General features: G+C 35.0%; 1 protein-coding gene across 2 annotated transcripts in view; it reads left to right on the forward strand.

Moving 5' to 3' along the window:
- MIER3 (MIER family member 3) overlaps window positions 1–16,298 on the forward strand; it is a 30,592-nt gene extending 14,294 nt beyond the window's left edge. Inside the window, exons 5-13 of one of the 2 annotated variants that reach the window (XM_082621937.1) lie at window positions 373–493; window positions 1,439–1,524; window positions 1,716–1,788; window positions 3,553–3,707; window positions 6,151–6,232; window positions 7,563–7,657; window positions 11,839–11,966; window positions 12,050–12,192; window positions 12,304–16,298. In XM_082621937.1, coding sequence (XP_082478063.1) covers window positions 373–493; window positions 1,439–1,524; window positions 1,716–1,788; window positions 3,553–3,707; window positions 6,151–6,232; window positions 7,563–7,657; window positions 11,839–11,966; window positions 12,050–12,192; window positions 12,304–12,761 — 1,341 coding nt within the window. In that variant the 3' untranslated portion in view covers window positions 12,762–16,298. The remainder of the gene's footprint in view (window positions 1–372; window positions 494–1,438; window positions 1,525–1,715; window positions 1,789–3,552; window positions 3,708–6,150; window positions 6,233–7,562; window positions 7,658–11,838; window positions 11,967–12,049; window positions 12,193–12,303) is intronic. The other variant, XM_082621938.1, reaches the window with a different exon arrangement.
- Window positions 16,299–16,649: the final 351 nt, after the last annotated feature.

The following is a 16,649-nucleotide window of genomic DNA, read 5'->3' on the forward strand; positions in this document are numbered from 1 at the left end:
AGAAAGTGAGTTTAATTTTTAACTACTTAGAAGTAAGATTATTTTTGTTGTCAGTTCACTAAAAATTAGTCTACCACTTCAGATAAGTTCTCTACATACCCACAAATGAAGCAAATTGTTTGTTATATCATAAATGTATAATAATACAGCATCACTATTATATATAATTAGTAAATGTTATTAACTAATTATGTACGTGAAGTAAATTATAGGAGAATTTCGAATTTGCTTTTCTCAAAACTGAGACTTCAGTTAGTTCTTAATTGTACTATAATACCATAATGTTTATGAATAATGTTATAAAGACTTTTTTCTCACAATTGATGGGATGTAATCACTTCTAACCCTAGCATTGCATTCCTATTCTTATAGGAGGAAATAGCAAAAGACCTATTGTCAGGTGATGATGAGGAGACTCAGTCTTCTGCAGATGATCTGACACCATCTGTGACTTCCCATGAAACTTCCGATCTCTTCCCTAGACCTTTACGATGTAAGAAATCCGACCATTACTGATCAGTAGTAGCGCTGATGCTGTAGCTTGAGTACATTTTGTTACATTCAGTAGTTACGTCAGAATATCTGAGTGTTTTACTTAACTGAAATAAAATGCTATTATAACCTGAACAAGATTATAACCTTTTTTTATTGGGGGAGAGGTAAGCTAATATGCTCTTTAAAAACAAAAGCATTTGCTTGGTTTTGCAGGGCAGCTTTCTTTCCCAAGACTCATCTGTTGCTATGGCAACCAATCTTAGTTCAGCCATGAAATTTTATAGACATTTTTTGGATTTCTGTTAAAAGGCTCTTACTCTCCTGATAAACTACCGTCAGTTTGAAAGCTACCATCAGTTGCTCCAAAAGTATTTTTTATTTTTAGTGATTTATTTAATCCTTTTCTTTTAGTTCTTGGTGTTATCCCTTAATGTAGATCAGTAATATTTAAAAGGTCTTTGAACTGAAATATTTCCTTATATGCAATCTTGCTTATTTCTCAGGTATTTTTATGGTAGAAGAACTGTTCAGATAATAAGTTCCAATACACATACACATGTGTGTGCAAAAAGATAATTTTTATGGACTCAATGTGCAGCTCTTTGTGTATGTCTCACTCTGGATTAATGTAATCAGTTTAATCTAGTGCTTTACCTTCTTTTTTTAAGGGGACCATAGTGGTTTTCCTCTTGCCTCTCCAAACTATATGACCGTACACCAGATAATTATAAGGATACTGTGCAGTTTCTTTGTGTTTTCAGTGTCTTGTTTTGACTAGTTTCAAAATGTGAGAATAGTACAAGAGGTTTAGTATATTTGTGCTGATCTCATTTATTCAACAGATTTTTATCATAAGTAAAATATAAAATATCAGGCACTCTTTCAAGTGCTGCAAAAATAGGCAACAAAACCCTTTTTTAAAATTTAACTTTCTTCTTTTAAGCAAATACTACGTGTGATGGAGATAAAGAATCAGAGGTTGAAGATGTTGAAACAGACATTGGTAACTCACCTGAAGATTTGAGGAAGGTATGTTAAGTTACCATCATAATTTAGTAGACCATTTGGATTAAAGTAGCTTTTAAAAACGCTTCTGAAATAATTTATGATAATTTTGCGAGATAACTTTATATTTGTAGTAACTGATTAATGAATTGGAACATTTTTTTTCAGTATTTATTTTTGTAATAAGTTGTTTTTACTTCTGAATTTTCCTGTAGGAAATAATGATTGGTTTACAATATCAAGCAGAGATTCCACCTTATCTTGGAGAGTATGCTGGTAATGAGAAAGGTAAGGAAGCCTGTTAATTTTGATAATATTTGGTAAGCCAAATTACCGCTCAGTATGTTTATTTAAATATCTGATTGTATGCTCATCCTGTGAGTATAAAGATAGATTTGTAGTCAGGGAAGAATTAGGCCTGACTTAGGAGTAATGTGTCATGAGATTAATTAACCATGAGACTCAGAGAACTACCCCCCCTTCCCCCCAGCCCTGGCCCCTTACAGTGCTTCTTACTCAGTATGCGAAGCACCTGTTAAAATAGTGGAGCTGCTCTTGAAGTGCAGCTCTTTGGCCTACACCCCACTGCAGTGGAAGTTGGTAGCATCCTATCACCTGAGATAATGAGAACATTAGGAATATAATCCTCTTGGGAAGAAACGCTTAAGGAAAAAAGAAGCTAGAAGAAGTTCTCTTGCCCCAGCCCTGAAAGATAAGGTGGTAGAATGTAAAGATTCTGTTGCTTTTGTTATATACCCCTACTTAAGTGTAATCAGTTTTCCTCACATTTTTGGTAGATTCCAACTATAGCTGGTTCTGAAAATATGGAGGGGTGAGGTGGTGGGAAGTAAAAATCCAGGTACACTTTCCTAGCCGAACTTGGGAAACATGTAGATTTGGCCATGGGCAAAGTACATGCTCAGCAGCTGCTGGTCCTTAGATGAAACATAGCGGAGGTAATATTCTCTCAGTTCTATACCTTCAGAAAGGGACGTATACCTTCTCTATCTTTTGAGGGAATAAACTCAAACTATATTACCTATTCCAGTTTTGAGCAAAGTTTCTTTATGAAACTGGTTCCAGAAACTTACCTCAAAAGTCAGTCTTATTGCTTCACAGGCACACTTTATTTTTAACTTTCCTGCTCATTGGGAATAGAAATGCCTGCCTTAAACAGTTGTGAATGTAAAGCACTTACCACGGTCTCTGCTGCATAGTGAGCTCTCAGTAAATTACTTTTACTCGCTATATTTAGTAGTTATTTTACAATTGAAGGATGGATTGCAGTTGAAGCAATGGGATAAATACTTGGGCTATCTGTATGACTTCATTGTGTGAAGTAGAAACCTTCAGTATGGCAACAGTGTTTGTGTTAATAAAATATAGTTTGTTTTAGTGTCATTTCGCTTATTAAATATCAGCTTCTCTAAGAGGTGGAAAGTTTACTTATCTTACTGTTTATCATTTTTTCCCATTTTTAATTAGTCTGCTTCCTTTTTATTTTTTTGCTTCCTTTTTAAAATAAAAATTTACCTTTTGGGAAGAAATCAGTAAAGGAAAAATATATCTTTCCTAGGTATTTCAGTATTGGCAGATATTTTGATTGTTATTTATTTTTGTTTGTTTTAATTTGTTTGCAATTTTTAACCTGTAGACATTTTCATAGAGCCATTTAGGGAGTTTAAGAGAAAAATGCAATAAGGTTATTAAAGAATTTACACAGGTTATTTTTACCCCCTCATTAGAAGAATGTAAGACACCACTACCAGGTTTTATATTAGACTACTAGGCATAGAAAAAGCCTTCTAACTTGTTAGTAAATCCAATCACCGAAAAAGCTACTTGCTCTAGTGACTGGAATACTTGGACCTTAATAAAGTTAAAAAAAAAAAAATTGTTTTAAACCTTTACTAATGAAAGACTCAGCTTGCCAGACAATCAAATTACTAGTGTCCTCAAAGTTAGTTACTTGTATAGGAAGAGGAGAAACAGTTTTGTATACATCTCTAAGTGTGTTCACTACTTTTAATGTGTTGATGGGATTTTCTTTAGCAGTGTATGAAAATGAAGACCAATTACTTTGGCGTCCTGGTGTGGTTCTGGAGAGCAAAGTTAAGGAGTACCTTGTTGAGACCTCATTAAGAACTGGAAACGAAAAAATAATGGACAGGATTTCTGCAGGAACACACACAAGGGACAATGAACAGGTATACATCAACTTTTGTTGGAACAGCAGCTAACTGATATAGTATCTTCTAGATTTTCTTATATTTGATTCAAATATTTCTCACATATGAACTGGCTGTCTCTTTCTGATTTTTAAAACTTGGAAAATACTGGTTTAAAAAAAATCCCAAGACCTGATGATGACCGTTCTATTGTTTCATGTCTTCTGGCCTTTTTTTTCTGTATACACACACATATATTTTACTTTATCTACCATGTTATATCCTTTTAATCACTTAGTCTTATTTTCTTTGCCATTGAGATTTCTTTAATACTTCATTCTTGATGTCTGTATGTTCCATTGTTTATTTAAACATTCTCTGTGGTCGGACTTTTAGATTTTATGTTAAAGTTATTTTTTGGATTATTCTTGAATTTTATTCAGGATGTGATTAAAGTTTATGTCTATTAAGAGTGTATAGGGCTTCCCTGGTGGCGCAGTGGTTGAGAGTCCGCCTGCCGATGCAGGGGACACGGGTTCGTGCCCCGGTCCAGGAGGATCCCACATGCCGCGGAGCGGCTGGGCCTGTGAGCCATGGCCGCTGAGCCTGCGCGTCCAGAGCCTGTGCTCCGCAACGGGAGAGGCCACAGCAGTGAGAGGCCCGCGTACCGCAAAAAAAAAAAAAAAAAAAGAGTGTATAAATTTGCTTTAGGAGCATTCGTTAAATACTGTGTGTGCTTGTAGATGGAGTACGCTCCTGATGGTGTGTGGGTTAAGGGTGGAAGTATTGCCTATTAGGGTTTTTTCTCTCTGACGTCGTTTGCCCCTCTCATATACCTTTTCACTCTATCTCCAGCCTAGCTAATCCCAACTAATGAGTGCCCAGAGATAGGTGGACTCAAACTTGAATTTCTGAATAACATAGAGAAGTCAAACTAGCTGAACTTCAAAGTAGTTTTGTCAGCTGTCAAAAAGAAATCCCATTGGCTTTTTCTACTGATATTCCATTAAAACTATAAATTAATTTTGGAAGAATTAGTACCTTTAAAACATAAAACCTACTTCAAGAACATGTTCTGATTCTCTATGTATTTGACTTTTTTTTAATCAAGTGTTTTTGCTTGTTTAAGTATAACATGCATCTAATTAATTCCTCATTATTTTTAAATACAGTATTTAGCACTGTTGTAAATGGGATCCCTATTATATTTGTATTTGTATATTGTTGATTTAGAGAAATATAAATTAAAATTTTTTTTTCTCAAGCTACTATTTAATTTAGTATAATGATTTTTCAGTTGTTTCTCTTAGGTTTTCTAGCTTTAAAGTCATTACTGAATTATACATTTGTTCCTTCCTTACCATTATTATATCTCTTATTCCTAGAATATGTCTTACCGCATTAGCTATAACTCTCAGAGACTTTTGGTAGTTACAGTGGTTTGAGGCCTGCTTTTGATGGAAGATAATCCATGTAAGGTTTTTACATAAAGAATAATACCAGCCTTGGGACTTCCCTGGCAGTCCAGCAGTTAAGACTCCACCTGCCAATGCAGGGGGCATGGGTTCAATCCCTGGTGAGAGAACTAAGATCCCACATGCCACGGGGTGTGGCCAAAAATTTAAAAAAAAGAATAATACCAGCCTTGGTTTGATACAGGCTGTCTTTCTTACAGTAAGGTAGTATCCATCTACTTATAACCGTTACAGGTTTTGCCTTTTTAAAAATAGAAATGGGTACTGATTTATCTGAAGCTTTTTTAGCAGCTGTTGAGATTGTTTTTAATGATTGATTATTAATGTATTGATTATTAACCTATTGATGTATTAATAGGTTTACTAATATCCTTGCCTTTCTTGAAACTTACTTGGGAAGGTGGATTATTATTTAACTTTCAATTGAGTTCTGTCAGCTGCTATTTAGTATATTCAAAATTCCAAACAGGTTTAATGGGAAGAAATTCTAATTTTTAAAAAATGATATCTTCCATAGTAGATGGAAATAACTATAAACTCCAGTCACTAAAATATCCATCCTTCTATTCCAGGCCTGCTGCTATTCTCTTTTATTAAAACTCTAAAAGGCAGGCAGAAGGTGCTATCAAGAGAGAAAACCATAATTCTCGACTTCTCCCTACTAGAAATAATCATCTAAAATAGGGATATTCTCCCAGCTCAGAAGGCCTGGCAATAAAAAAAAAAAGTGAAGAATGATACTGGTAGATGACTTCTGAGAGGTAGAATCAGAATGAACAAACTCTTCGGATACCAGAGTCAATCTACAGGATAGTTACGTAGATTAAATGTCTGGGCAAACATACGCTTCAAATGTCCTGAAATTAGAGAGCACTTCAGCTAGTATTTGTCAGGTCTCTTACAATACACCTGTTTTTGTTTGTTTGTTTGTTTGTTTTGGGTTTTTTTTTTTAAGTATGAACTTTTGGTAAGTTTTATTGAATAGTTTTTTTTCCCCTTGCCCTAAGGCATTATATGAACTTCTCAAGTGTAACCATAATATAAAGGAAGCAATTGAAAGGTACTGCTGCAACGGAAAGGCCTCTCAAGGTAAGAAACACTTGGGATCAAGAGAGGGAAATGATAGGGGATGGTCATTTGGGGATCAGAATAAGCAAAGTATAAAGGACGGAGCAATCCTATAACACTTTTGTATAAGATCTATTTTCATCTTCATAGCAAATAATTTTTTCCTTTTCTTGCCCTCTATTTTTAGACGTACCAGAGATTGTTCAAATACAAATTAGTTACCCCCCTGTCACCTCCAGAACAAAGCAGACCCCAGAGATGACAATATATCCAAAGTAATTAATAAGAATGATTTTATGATTTCATTGGGGGAAAAAAGTTGTTTTTTCTTTTTCTTAAACCAGACAGGAAATGAAAAGGAGATTAAAGATTAAAAAAAGAAATATGTATAATATATTCCATTCAATTTATTGCAAGAAGTGTATGTTTAGTAATCATGTAATAACATTTTTGCAGTGCTTAGGTTTTGGTTTGTGTGTGTCAAGGAAAATAGTTAACTTTAATTTCAGTATTTTTGTCATTATATAAATCAATTGCATGCACCATAGCTTTCATTAAGTATATGTAGAGTGAAATAATGCTTACTAATATTATATAAATGACTTGGAAAAATATAAAAGCTGAAAACAATACATTTAAACTTGTAGGTGAGATAGTCTATTGAAATGTTTCCTTGTAAAAGCTGCTTCTTTGAAAAAATTACTTTAAGCTCTCAAAACTCTGAACAAAGTTTTCACCTTTGTGATGGGCTACTCTTAATGGCTTTGGGGACCTGGTCCCCATTGTGAGGCACTTCAAGTCTCCTCTGCCCCAAGTAGATTTGATTCATCAACATTGACATATGCCAGGAAGTTGAATGGGATTTAGTCTTTTGAGAGCATGGGCTGTTTTTTATTCCCTTTATATTCCTACAGTATAGCACTCTGCAAACTGACTCTAAATAAATATGTGTTGATTATTTATGGTCTCTAATTAAAGAACTTATGGTTTTGACATAAGACCAAAGTAAGGCTTTTTTTTCTATAAAGAAAATAACCTTTTTTTCCCCCTAATTAAAAAAAATGCTCATTGCTTAAAAAAATCAGAAAAACAATGTGCTTGAATTATAGAAAAAAATATAAAATTCTTGTCTCATCATGCAGAGGAAAAAAACCAGTTGTTTGTATTTTGGTATTCCAGATTTTTTTAGTTAAGATTACTAACTAAACTCTCCACATAAAGAACTTGTTTCTGTGTGTGTGTGTGTAGAAGTTTCTAGCCTTTTTATTAGGAAAACATACTGAAAGTAAATCAGTCATTTGTATATATAAGAGTTTTGAGGCCAATTTATTTTGTTTTAAAATTTCTTTAGAAGGAATGACTGCATGGACAGAAGAAGAATGCCGGAGCTTTGAACACGCACTCATGCTCTTTGGAAAAGATTTTCATCTTATACAGAAGAATAAGGTAAGTTAGGCAAATTAGTATAGAGAAATTGCTTAGTAATTACAATGAATACAAGCAACTAATTTATGAGCCTCTAGGGTAGGGAATAAAAGCTATAACTTGTTAATGCTCCCCTGCTATTACCATTTCTGTTACTTTCTGATCAATTTTTCTGTAAACCCAAAACTGCTCTGAAATGTAAAATCTAGTTTAAAAAGCAATAGGTGGGGCTTCCCTGGTGGTGCAGTGGTTAAGAATCTGCCTGCCAATGCAGGGGACACGGGTTCGAGCCCTGGTCCGGGAAGATCCCACATGCCGCGGAGCAACTAAGCCCGTGCGCCACAACTACTGAGCCTGCGCTCTAGAGCCCACGCGCCACAACTGCTGAGCCCATGTGCCACAACTGCTGAAGCCTGTGCACCTAGAGCCCCTGCTCCACAACAAGACAAGGCACTGCAATGAGAAGTCTGCGCACCGCAAGGAAGAGTAGCCCCCACTCACCACAACTAGAGAAAGCCTGCGTGCAGCAACGAAGACCCAACACAGCCCAAAACAAATAAATATAATAAATAAACTTAAAAAAGAAGCAATAGGCATAGAATATTGACCTATCCACCTAAATATTTTAGAATCCTATGTTCCTTAGGACAAAAAGAAAGAATAAGCAAAGCATATTTTAATGAGGTTTAATTATCCCAAACTGTTACAATATACACGCACTTTTAAATAATAGACTTTATTTTTAGAGCAGTCTTAGGTTCACAACAGAATTGAAGAGAAAGTATGGAGAGTTCCCATGTACTTCCTGCTCCCACCCACACACGGCTTCCCCCCACCAGCCCCCCCACCAGAGTGGTGCATTTGTTACAACTGGTAAATCTACTTTGCCATGTTTTTATCCCCCAGTGTTCATAGTTTACAGTAGGTTCACTCTTTGTGTTGTTATAACGACGCCTATCCACCATTGTAGTATCATACAGAATAGTTTCACTGATCAAAAAATCCCTTGTCATATAGTTGGAATCATACAGTATGTAGCCTTTGGAGATTGGCTTCTTGACTTAGTAATATGCATTTAAGGTTCCTCCATGTTTTCTGTGGCTCATTTCTCTCTCTCTTTTTTTTAAAAAAAATATTTATTTATTTATTTGGCTATATTGGTCTTAGTTGCGGCACACGATATCTTTAGTTGCGGCATGTGAACTTCTAGTTGCAGCAGGTAGGATCTAGTTCCCTGACCAGGGACCGAACGTGGGCCCCCTGCATTGGGAGCATGGAGTCTTAGTGTGGTTTATTTCTTTTTATCACTGAATAATATTCCATTGTATGGATGTACCAGTTTGTTTATCCATTCACCATTTGGAGGACATCTTGGTTGCTTTCAAGTTTTGGCAATTACGAGTAAAGCAGCTGTAAGCATCAGTGTGCAGGGGTTTCTTTGGACATAAGTTTTCAACTCCTTTGAGTAAATACCAGTAAGTGTGATTGTTGGATGATATGGTAAGAGTATGGATATTTTGTTGTTGTTGTTGTTTTGGGGTTTTTTTAACATCTTTATTGGAGTATAATTGCTTTACAATGGTTTTTTGTTTTTTGTTTTCTCTTTTTCTTTAAGCAAGTATGGATAGTTTTGTAAGAAACCACCAAACTGTCTTCCAAAGTGGCTGTGCCATTTTGCATTCCTACCAGCAATGAATGAGAGAGTTCCTGTTGTTCCACATCCTTGCCAGTATCTGGTGGTGTCATTGTTTTGGATTTTGGCTATTCTAAAATGTGTAGTGGTATCTTGTTTTAATTTGCATTTCCCTGATGACATATGTGGGTCATTTTTTCATATGCTTATTCGCCATCTATATATCTTCTTTGGTGAGGTGTCTGTTAGGGTCTTTAGCACATTTTTTAATTGGGTGGTTTGTTTTCGTATTGTTGAATTGCAAGAGTTCTTTATATAATTTGGATAACAGTCCAAAAAAATATGTGTGATTTTTGAATATTTACTCCCAGTCTTTGGCCTGTCTTTTCATTCTCTTAAGTGTCTTTTGCAGAGTAGAAGTTTTTAATTTTAATTAGTCCAACTTATCAATTTTTCTTTCATAGATTGTGCTTGTATTGTTGTTCCTAAAAAGTCATCACTATCCCCAATGTCATCTAGGTTTTCTCCTGTGTTATCTTCTAGGAGCTCTTATAGTTTTGTAGTGTACTTTTAGGTCTTATAATCCATTTTGAGTTTTTGTGAAAGGTGGATATAGATGTCCACTTGTTCTAGCGCTGTTTGTTGAAAAGATGATCCTTCCTTCATTGAATTGCCTTTGCTCCTTTGTCAAAGATTAGTTGACTGTATTTGTGTGAGTCTGTTTCTGGGCTCTCTATTGTGTTCCATTAATGTATTTGTTTATCTTTTCACCAGTACCACACTATCTTGATTACAATAGCTTAATAGTAAGTCTTGAAGTTGGGTAGTATCTATCCTCCGACTTTGTTCTTCTCCTTCAATATCGTGTTGGCTAGTCTGGGTCTTTTGCCTTTGCATATAAACTTTAGAATTAATTTGTCAGTATTTACAAAATAACTTGCTGGAATTTTAATTGGGATTTCACTGAATCTATAAATCAAGTTGGGAAGAACTGACACCTTAACAATAATCAGTCTTCCTATCTGTGAACATGGAATATCTCTCAATTTATTTAAACCTTCTTTGATTTCTTTAATCAGAATTTTTTAGATTTTCTCATATAGATCTTGCATGTATTTTATTAGGTATATACCTAAGTATTTCATTTTGGGGGCGCTAATGTAGATGGTATTGTGTTTTTAATTTCAATTTTCAGTTGCTCATTGCTGGTATATAGGAAAGCAATTGACTTTTGCATATTAACCTTGTGTCCTGCAACCTTGCTATAATCATTTATTAGTTCCAGGAGGGTTTTTTGTGGCTTCTTTAGAATTTTCTATATAGACAATCATCTCATCTGTGAGCAGACAGTTTTATTTCTTTCTTCTCAATCTGTATACCTTTTATTTCTTTTCTTATTGCATTTAGCTAGATCTTCCAGTATGATGTTGAATACTTCAATGCTTTTTTGTATGTATGAAAACCTATTGTTTTCTCACAGATGAGATTAAGTGTTTAATTTATTGAAAGATGAAACAGTTGCCCTTTTAAGTCAGAATAAAACCTCAGTTTTGCAATAATTTATGAAATATATCCATTTATTTTACAAATAAGCTCTATCATTTACCAGATATTATTTTAAGCTCTAGAGATACATCAGTGAATAAGACAGGAAAGGTTTCTGTTCCCAAGAAGCCTATATTCTTTTTGAAGACTTATGGCTAATGTGTTTATTGAAAGGTATGCCTTATTTCTTGGTTTAAAAAAGCTTGTTCCTATATTATGATCTTATATCACAACATGCTCACTAATCAGGATAGAGATTCTGAAACTTCCTTATTGGGTACTGATTAAGCAGGGGAGAAAGTGTTTATTGGGTAAAGACACAGAATTTTGTCTGTACATCTGAACTCATACCTTTAGCTATATATAGTTAGAAGAGCCCTAGTCTGCATGTGGAGCCAAGTTGAACGAGGCTCAAATTTTATTGTTGTTGCTCTTCTTACCAAACTCTGTTGGCGCTAAGAGCCAAGTGCATGTTAAAGGGAAAAAATTCTGCCTTTATCTGGCAATCATCTTAAATTCCAGATGCGGTAGAGTACTGATCCCTTTGCAGACGGTTCTCAATCTCTTTGGGGCCATGGAACCCTTTGATAATCTGATGAAGCTGCACCCTTCCCCCCAGAAAAGTGTACCTGCAGGAAATTTTGGGAATTAATAGATCCCAGTGAAGCTCATTCATGGATCCCTCAGGGTTAAGAAGGACCCCTGCTACAGTCAGAATCACAGTGAAAGTTCAGTGAAGAAAAGTAAAGGATGTCAGTGTTTTAAGATTTTCAGTAAAGGTGTAAGATAATTTCTGGATACGCATTTATTATTATTATTACATTCTGATTTAAATAAAAAGCCTTGGGCTTTTGAAGGCAGCCTCATTATTAAATAGTGTAAATGTAACGACAGTTCACTAATAAAAAGTTCAGAATTTCATAATTGGGAAGATAGAAAATAAGACCTATGGGTTGTAAAAAAAATAGTTATTAAAAAATGCATAGAATATGTTGATTTTTAAAAATGCAACTTTTTTTGTTAGGTGAGAACTAGAACAGTTGCTGAATGTGTAGCATTCTACTATATGTGGAAGAAATCAGAACGTTATGATTACTTCGCTCAACAGACAAGATTTGGAAAGAAACGATACAACCATCACCCTGGAGTTACGTAAGTACTGTGGGATTGACTTCTGGGATTTTTGTTTTTAACTGTGATAAGCAGTCATAAAATTATTGGGCTGTGTTTTTTAGGGACTATATGGATCGTTTGGTAGATGAAACAGAAGCTCTGGGTGGGACAGTAAATTCTTCAGCCTTAACATCTAACCGACCTGAGCCTGTTCCTGATCAACAGCTGAACATTCTCAACTCTTTCACTGCCAGTGACTTGACAGGTAACATGAGCATCTTTTTGCATTTTTTACCATAGCTTGGGGCAAACTTATATCCTCTTTGTGGCGTGATGTCAGACCGCTTACTTAAACCATTTTCCGTCTCTTTTTTAGCTTTGACCAGCAGTGTAGCGACCGTCTGCGATCCAGCGGATGTGAGTTGTTTGGATGATAGCTTTCCTCCACTGGGCAGCACGCCCCGTGGACAAGTCAATCATGTGCCTGTTGGGACAGAGGAGTTACTCACCCTGCCCAGCAACGGGGAAAGTGATTGTTTTAACTTATTTGAGACTGGATTCTATCACTCGGAGCTAAACCCCATGAACATGTGCAGTGAAGAGTCAGAAAGACCAGCAAAGAGATTGAAAATGGGCATTGCTGTTCCTGAATCCTTTATGAATGAGGTTTCTGCAAATAATTTGGGTGTGGACTTTGAAAATCACACACATCACATCACCAGTGCCAAAATGGCCGTGTCTGTGGCTGACTTTGGCAGTCTGTCTGCCAACGAGACCAATGGTTTCCTCAGCACCCACGCTCTGCATCAGCATGCCGCCCTGCATTCTGAGTGACCGGAGTGAGGGGCCCAGAAACAGTGGGTGTGCAGTACCAGTACCAGGAAAGTATCAGGTTTGCTTAGTCTTTCACTGGAAGTTTGAACTTTTTTCACTATGACATCAGTGATGTCAGTATGTATAGAACTATATCTTGATTTATCAAGAGTATTTTCATTTTCAATCCATAAATGTGGAAATGAACTATGATCAGCAGAGTTGGGGACTAAGATTGAACTCTGTGGTGCAGCTTTAAGCTCTGCTTATCTCTTCCTCATCCCCAGTACCTCTTCCCCACTCCCTTCTTTTTCTATTCTTTTCTGTTCCCCACTGCCCTCACTCCCAATTTTAAAACCTGTAGACAGAGGCCACCAGCTCAAAACCAGCACAGATGTTCTGAACTGAACGGAGTGGCTTCTATTCATGTAAATTCCTTTTGCCGTAATGGATGCAGTGGAATAACAATGTTTACAGGTACCGATCCTGATCCCTGCTCAATGTAGCATTTTTTGGTTTTATTTTCTTAATTAAATAAAAGCAGGGGTAGGTTTCTTTAAACTGCACAAACATGCAAGGATTTTTTTAAAAATGGAAACTTCTCTCATGTTGTTCAACTAGAGCACTTCAGTTTACAAAACAGCAAGTCCATCTTTATGGAAGCCAGCACGAGGAACTGCGTGCAAATTATGAAGACGCTTGCTTGGATCCTGTTTCAGAATTCTAGACCAGGGCTACCTTACACAGAATTGGTCATTTTGCTGCCGGAAGATTTCTGTGTAACTTCATTTATTGGCTAAAAGTTTGGCATTTGAAGGTGTGGTATTTAGATGGGGTTTTGTCCACCATTATCAAGATTGTAATCATAAAAATCATACCAGTCATTGATAATTTAGTTTATCCTGAGGCAGTTGACTTGCAGGGCACAGTCTACAAAGCCTAGGATGTTGCCACTCATTGGTTTACATTTTGGGACACCTCAAGTTTTTTTATAGCGGTGCAGTTCAAAGTGTTAATATTTAGGAGGGATTTCTAGATTTTAGACATAAAATGCAGTAGAACCTTGAAGTATATTTAAACTTTTCTGTTTAGCTTGAACAGTTACTGGCAAGAAAAATGTGAGTTCCTATCTGAAATAGAATGGTACGTTACCACTTTAAGTTTTAAAAAGTGATTGACGTTCAGTTGCATCTCAAACTCAGTTTTATTTTTATTCCAAACATTGTGAATGAGAAGCCATTGTCTTAAACTTAGGCCATTTTTGCTGTATAGACATGCATCTTTAAGTTATAAGGTGAATTCAAACAATATGTAATGCAGTATTAGGATGTGATAAGCTTTGCTTTTATAGTTCAGTTAAAACACAGAATTTTACTTTTTTTTTTTTTTTGCACTGTCAGTTAAAATTTTCAATTTCTACTAGTTGTCTTGCTTTTCAGAAACTTAAATGTTTGGCTACATTGCTGATATTTGTAAGTATAAGTCGCTTCAAGGTTGTGCTGATGAATAGATAGAATGTAGTTACCTTAGTAGTGATGGAAAGGGAGGGTATTTATTATACAAACTGTGAACTGCAATGACATCCTTAGTTTTGGATGATGTGTATTCTTTTCTTTGCAGCATTTTAATGAAGATTGCTTTGAAGTGTTTACGCATTAGCACATTTACTATAAAAGCTAGTTTAGCACAGTGGACGAAAAGTAGTTAAATTAATAACTTAAAGTCAGTCTCTAATTTATACATCTAAAGTCTAGCATTCCTGTATGCACACAGTAAATAATGGGTAGCCTGGGTTCTATGTTGCTTTCAGATATTTTTTTCCAAGTTGTCAGCTTCTTATTGCTGTGGTGTCGTGCTAAACTTTGAACCTAATTTCTTTTGTTAAAAATGAATACACCTATAATTTAGTAAGATACTGGCCATAATCTTCCACTGTTATAACTTTAATTTTTACTCTGGGTTTACAGTGGCTGGTCTGTATAAAATAATTTACACAAAGATGACTGAATGCTAATACCAGTTGCACTTAAATGAACATGCCCATTCTCAATAGCTGATGCAGTAATATATTCAGTTTATCTATGCATTGCTGGGATCTTGATATAAGATGGAAACAGTGTTTCTTATCTAAAGTTTTGATTATCAGCAAGTTGAATGGACACTTTAGTTATTTAAATAAAGGTTTTTGACCAAAATCCAGAAATGATATGAGAGAAAAATAATTTCCAGCTAGTTTAATAGATTTTTAAAGGCCAATCTGATTTTAGCCTCTTAGAGAGCGCTAACTAGCTGGTAACGTTTACTTTTAATTCCTTGTTAAAATGAGGCAATAATTTGCAAGATTTTTGTATATATATGTAAAGTCTTCATCTCTTTTTAGATCTAATTAAATATTTTCTGACTGCTTCCTCCATGTATAATACCATTTTTGTGCATGCTTGATGTGACATTCATGAATTGTACCACTATGACTTTATTCATGTAAAATAGCTATTTATTGAATTTCCTTTTAAATCTGGATTTACTGGGTTTTTTCCTTTCCGTTTAAGCATCTTGACAGAGAATTTGTTACTGTTTATTAGAAGAATTGCGTTTGAGAGCGTGAAAATCACTGATTTGCAGTCATACGAAGAAACAATAATGCCTTTATTATCAAGTGTTAAGCACAATTCTTATAACAAACTGTGATAAATTCTTTTTTCTTTTTCCTTTGCCATATTATTTTTGTATGAACAAACCAAAAATCCATGGTGAGCAGTTGCAGGGTTGGCTGATGTGTCTTTTATGTACAGGGGGTTTGAAGAGGACAGCGGATTCATTTAGAAGTGAAACTGGTGCTGTGATTATAGCAATACTTTACTTTTGTTAGTTGTACTCCACTTTTCCATGCTAGCTTTTTCAGTGTTTAGTTTTCCTCTTGTCATGGTCAACTGCTGAATTTACTTGAAGGATGTAGAATACTGTTTAAACAATACTAAAGTGTGTACAATTAGGTCAAAGAATTGTGCAATTGTTTCCTTTTTAATTTTTACAATTGAGGGTCATAATAGTTGAGAACGTCAGATCTAATAGAGCATAGTGATACTCTTTAATTTAACCAAAGTCTCTAGTGAATACTTCAACTTTGAATGTAAACCAACAAATAAACCTGACCACCAAGGAGATTGTTTGCCCAGAGTTTCAAAGCACATTGTCTACAAATGGAAATTGAAATAATTTATAAAAATATTGACATTACTATGTTTTTTAAAAAGTTCTTAATTTTTTCACTAAAAGGAGGAAACTCTTAGTTTTATTGTTAAATATGGTAGATATTAAAACTCCTCTTAGATGACCAGTGATTCCAGTTGTCCCAGTTTGAAATAAGTACGCTGTGAGTATGAGATTGATTAGTGACAATCAGAACAAGTTTTAGTATCAGATGTTCAAGAGGAAGTTGCTATTGTTGCATTGATTTTAATATTTGTACATAAACACTGATTTTTTTGAGCATTATTTTGTATTTGTTGTACTTTAATACCTGGTGTACAGTTCCAGAAATAAAAATCTGGAAATCTTTTTTTTTCTTGGTTCGTGTGAGTATTTGCCACAAATAGATTTTTATTTAATAATCCTTAAGCTATAACACATGGGTAGATATTTAACCACTGTTAAGTTGGTTTTAGATGTAGTAAATAAGATATTTGATAGGTAAGGAATAAAATTGGTAGATAAAATAAGTTTTCTTTAACTCCTCTAAAATAAATTTCCATCTATAATAAAATTCTAGTTATCCCAAAGTGGGGATTGTACGTACTTTTAGTTTCATTCAGGAAGTATTTATTGAATGTCTTATGTTTCAAACAAGGTTCTCAGTAACTGTTGTCATTTAGGAAGACATGAAATCTGAAATCTGATCAGATGTTATTA

Source organism: Mesoplodon mirus (genome assembly GCF_964341445.2).
Source record: "Mesoplodon mirus genome assembly, chromosome: 5".
NCBI classification, from domain to species: Eukaryota; Metazoa; Chordata; class Mammalia; order Artiodactyla; family Ziphiidae; genus Mesoplodon; species Mesoplodon mirus.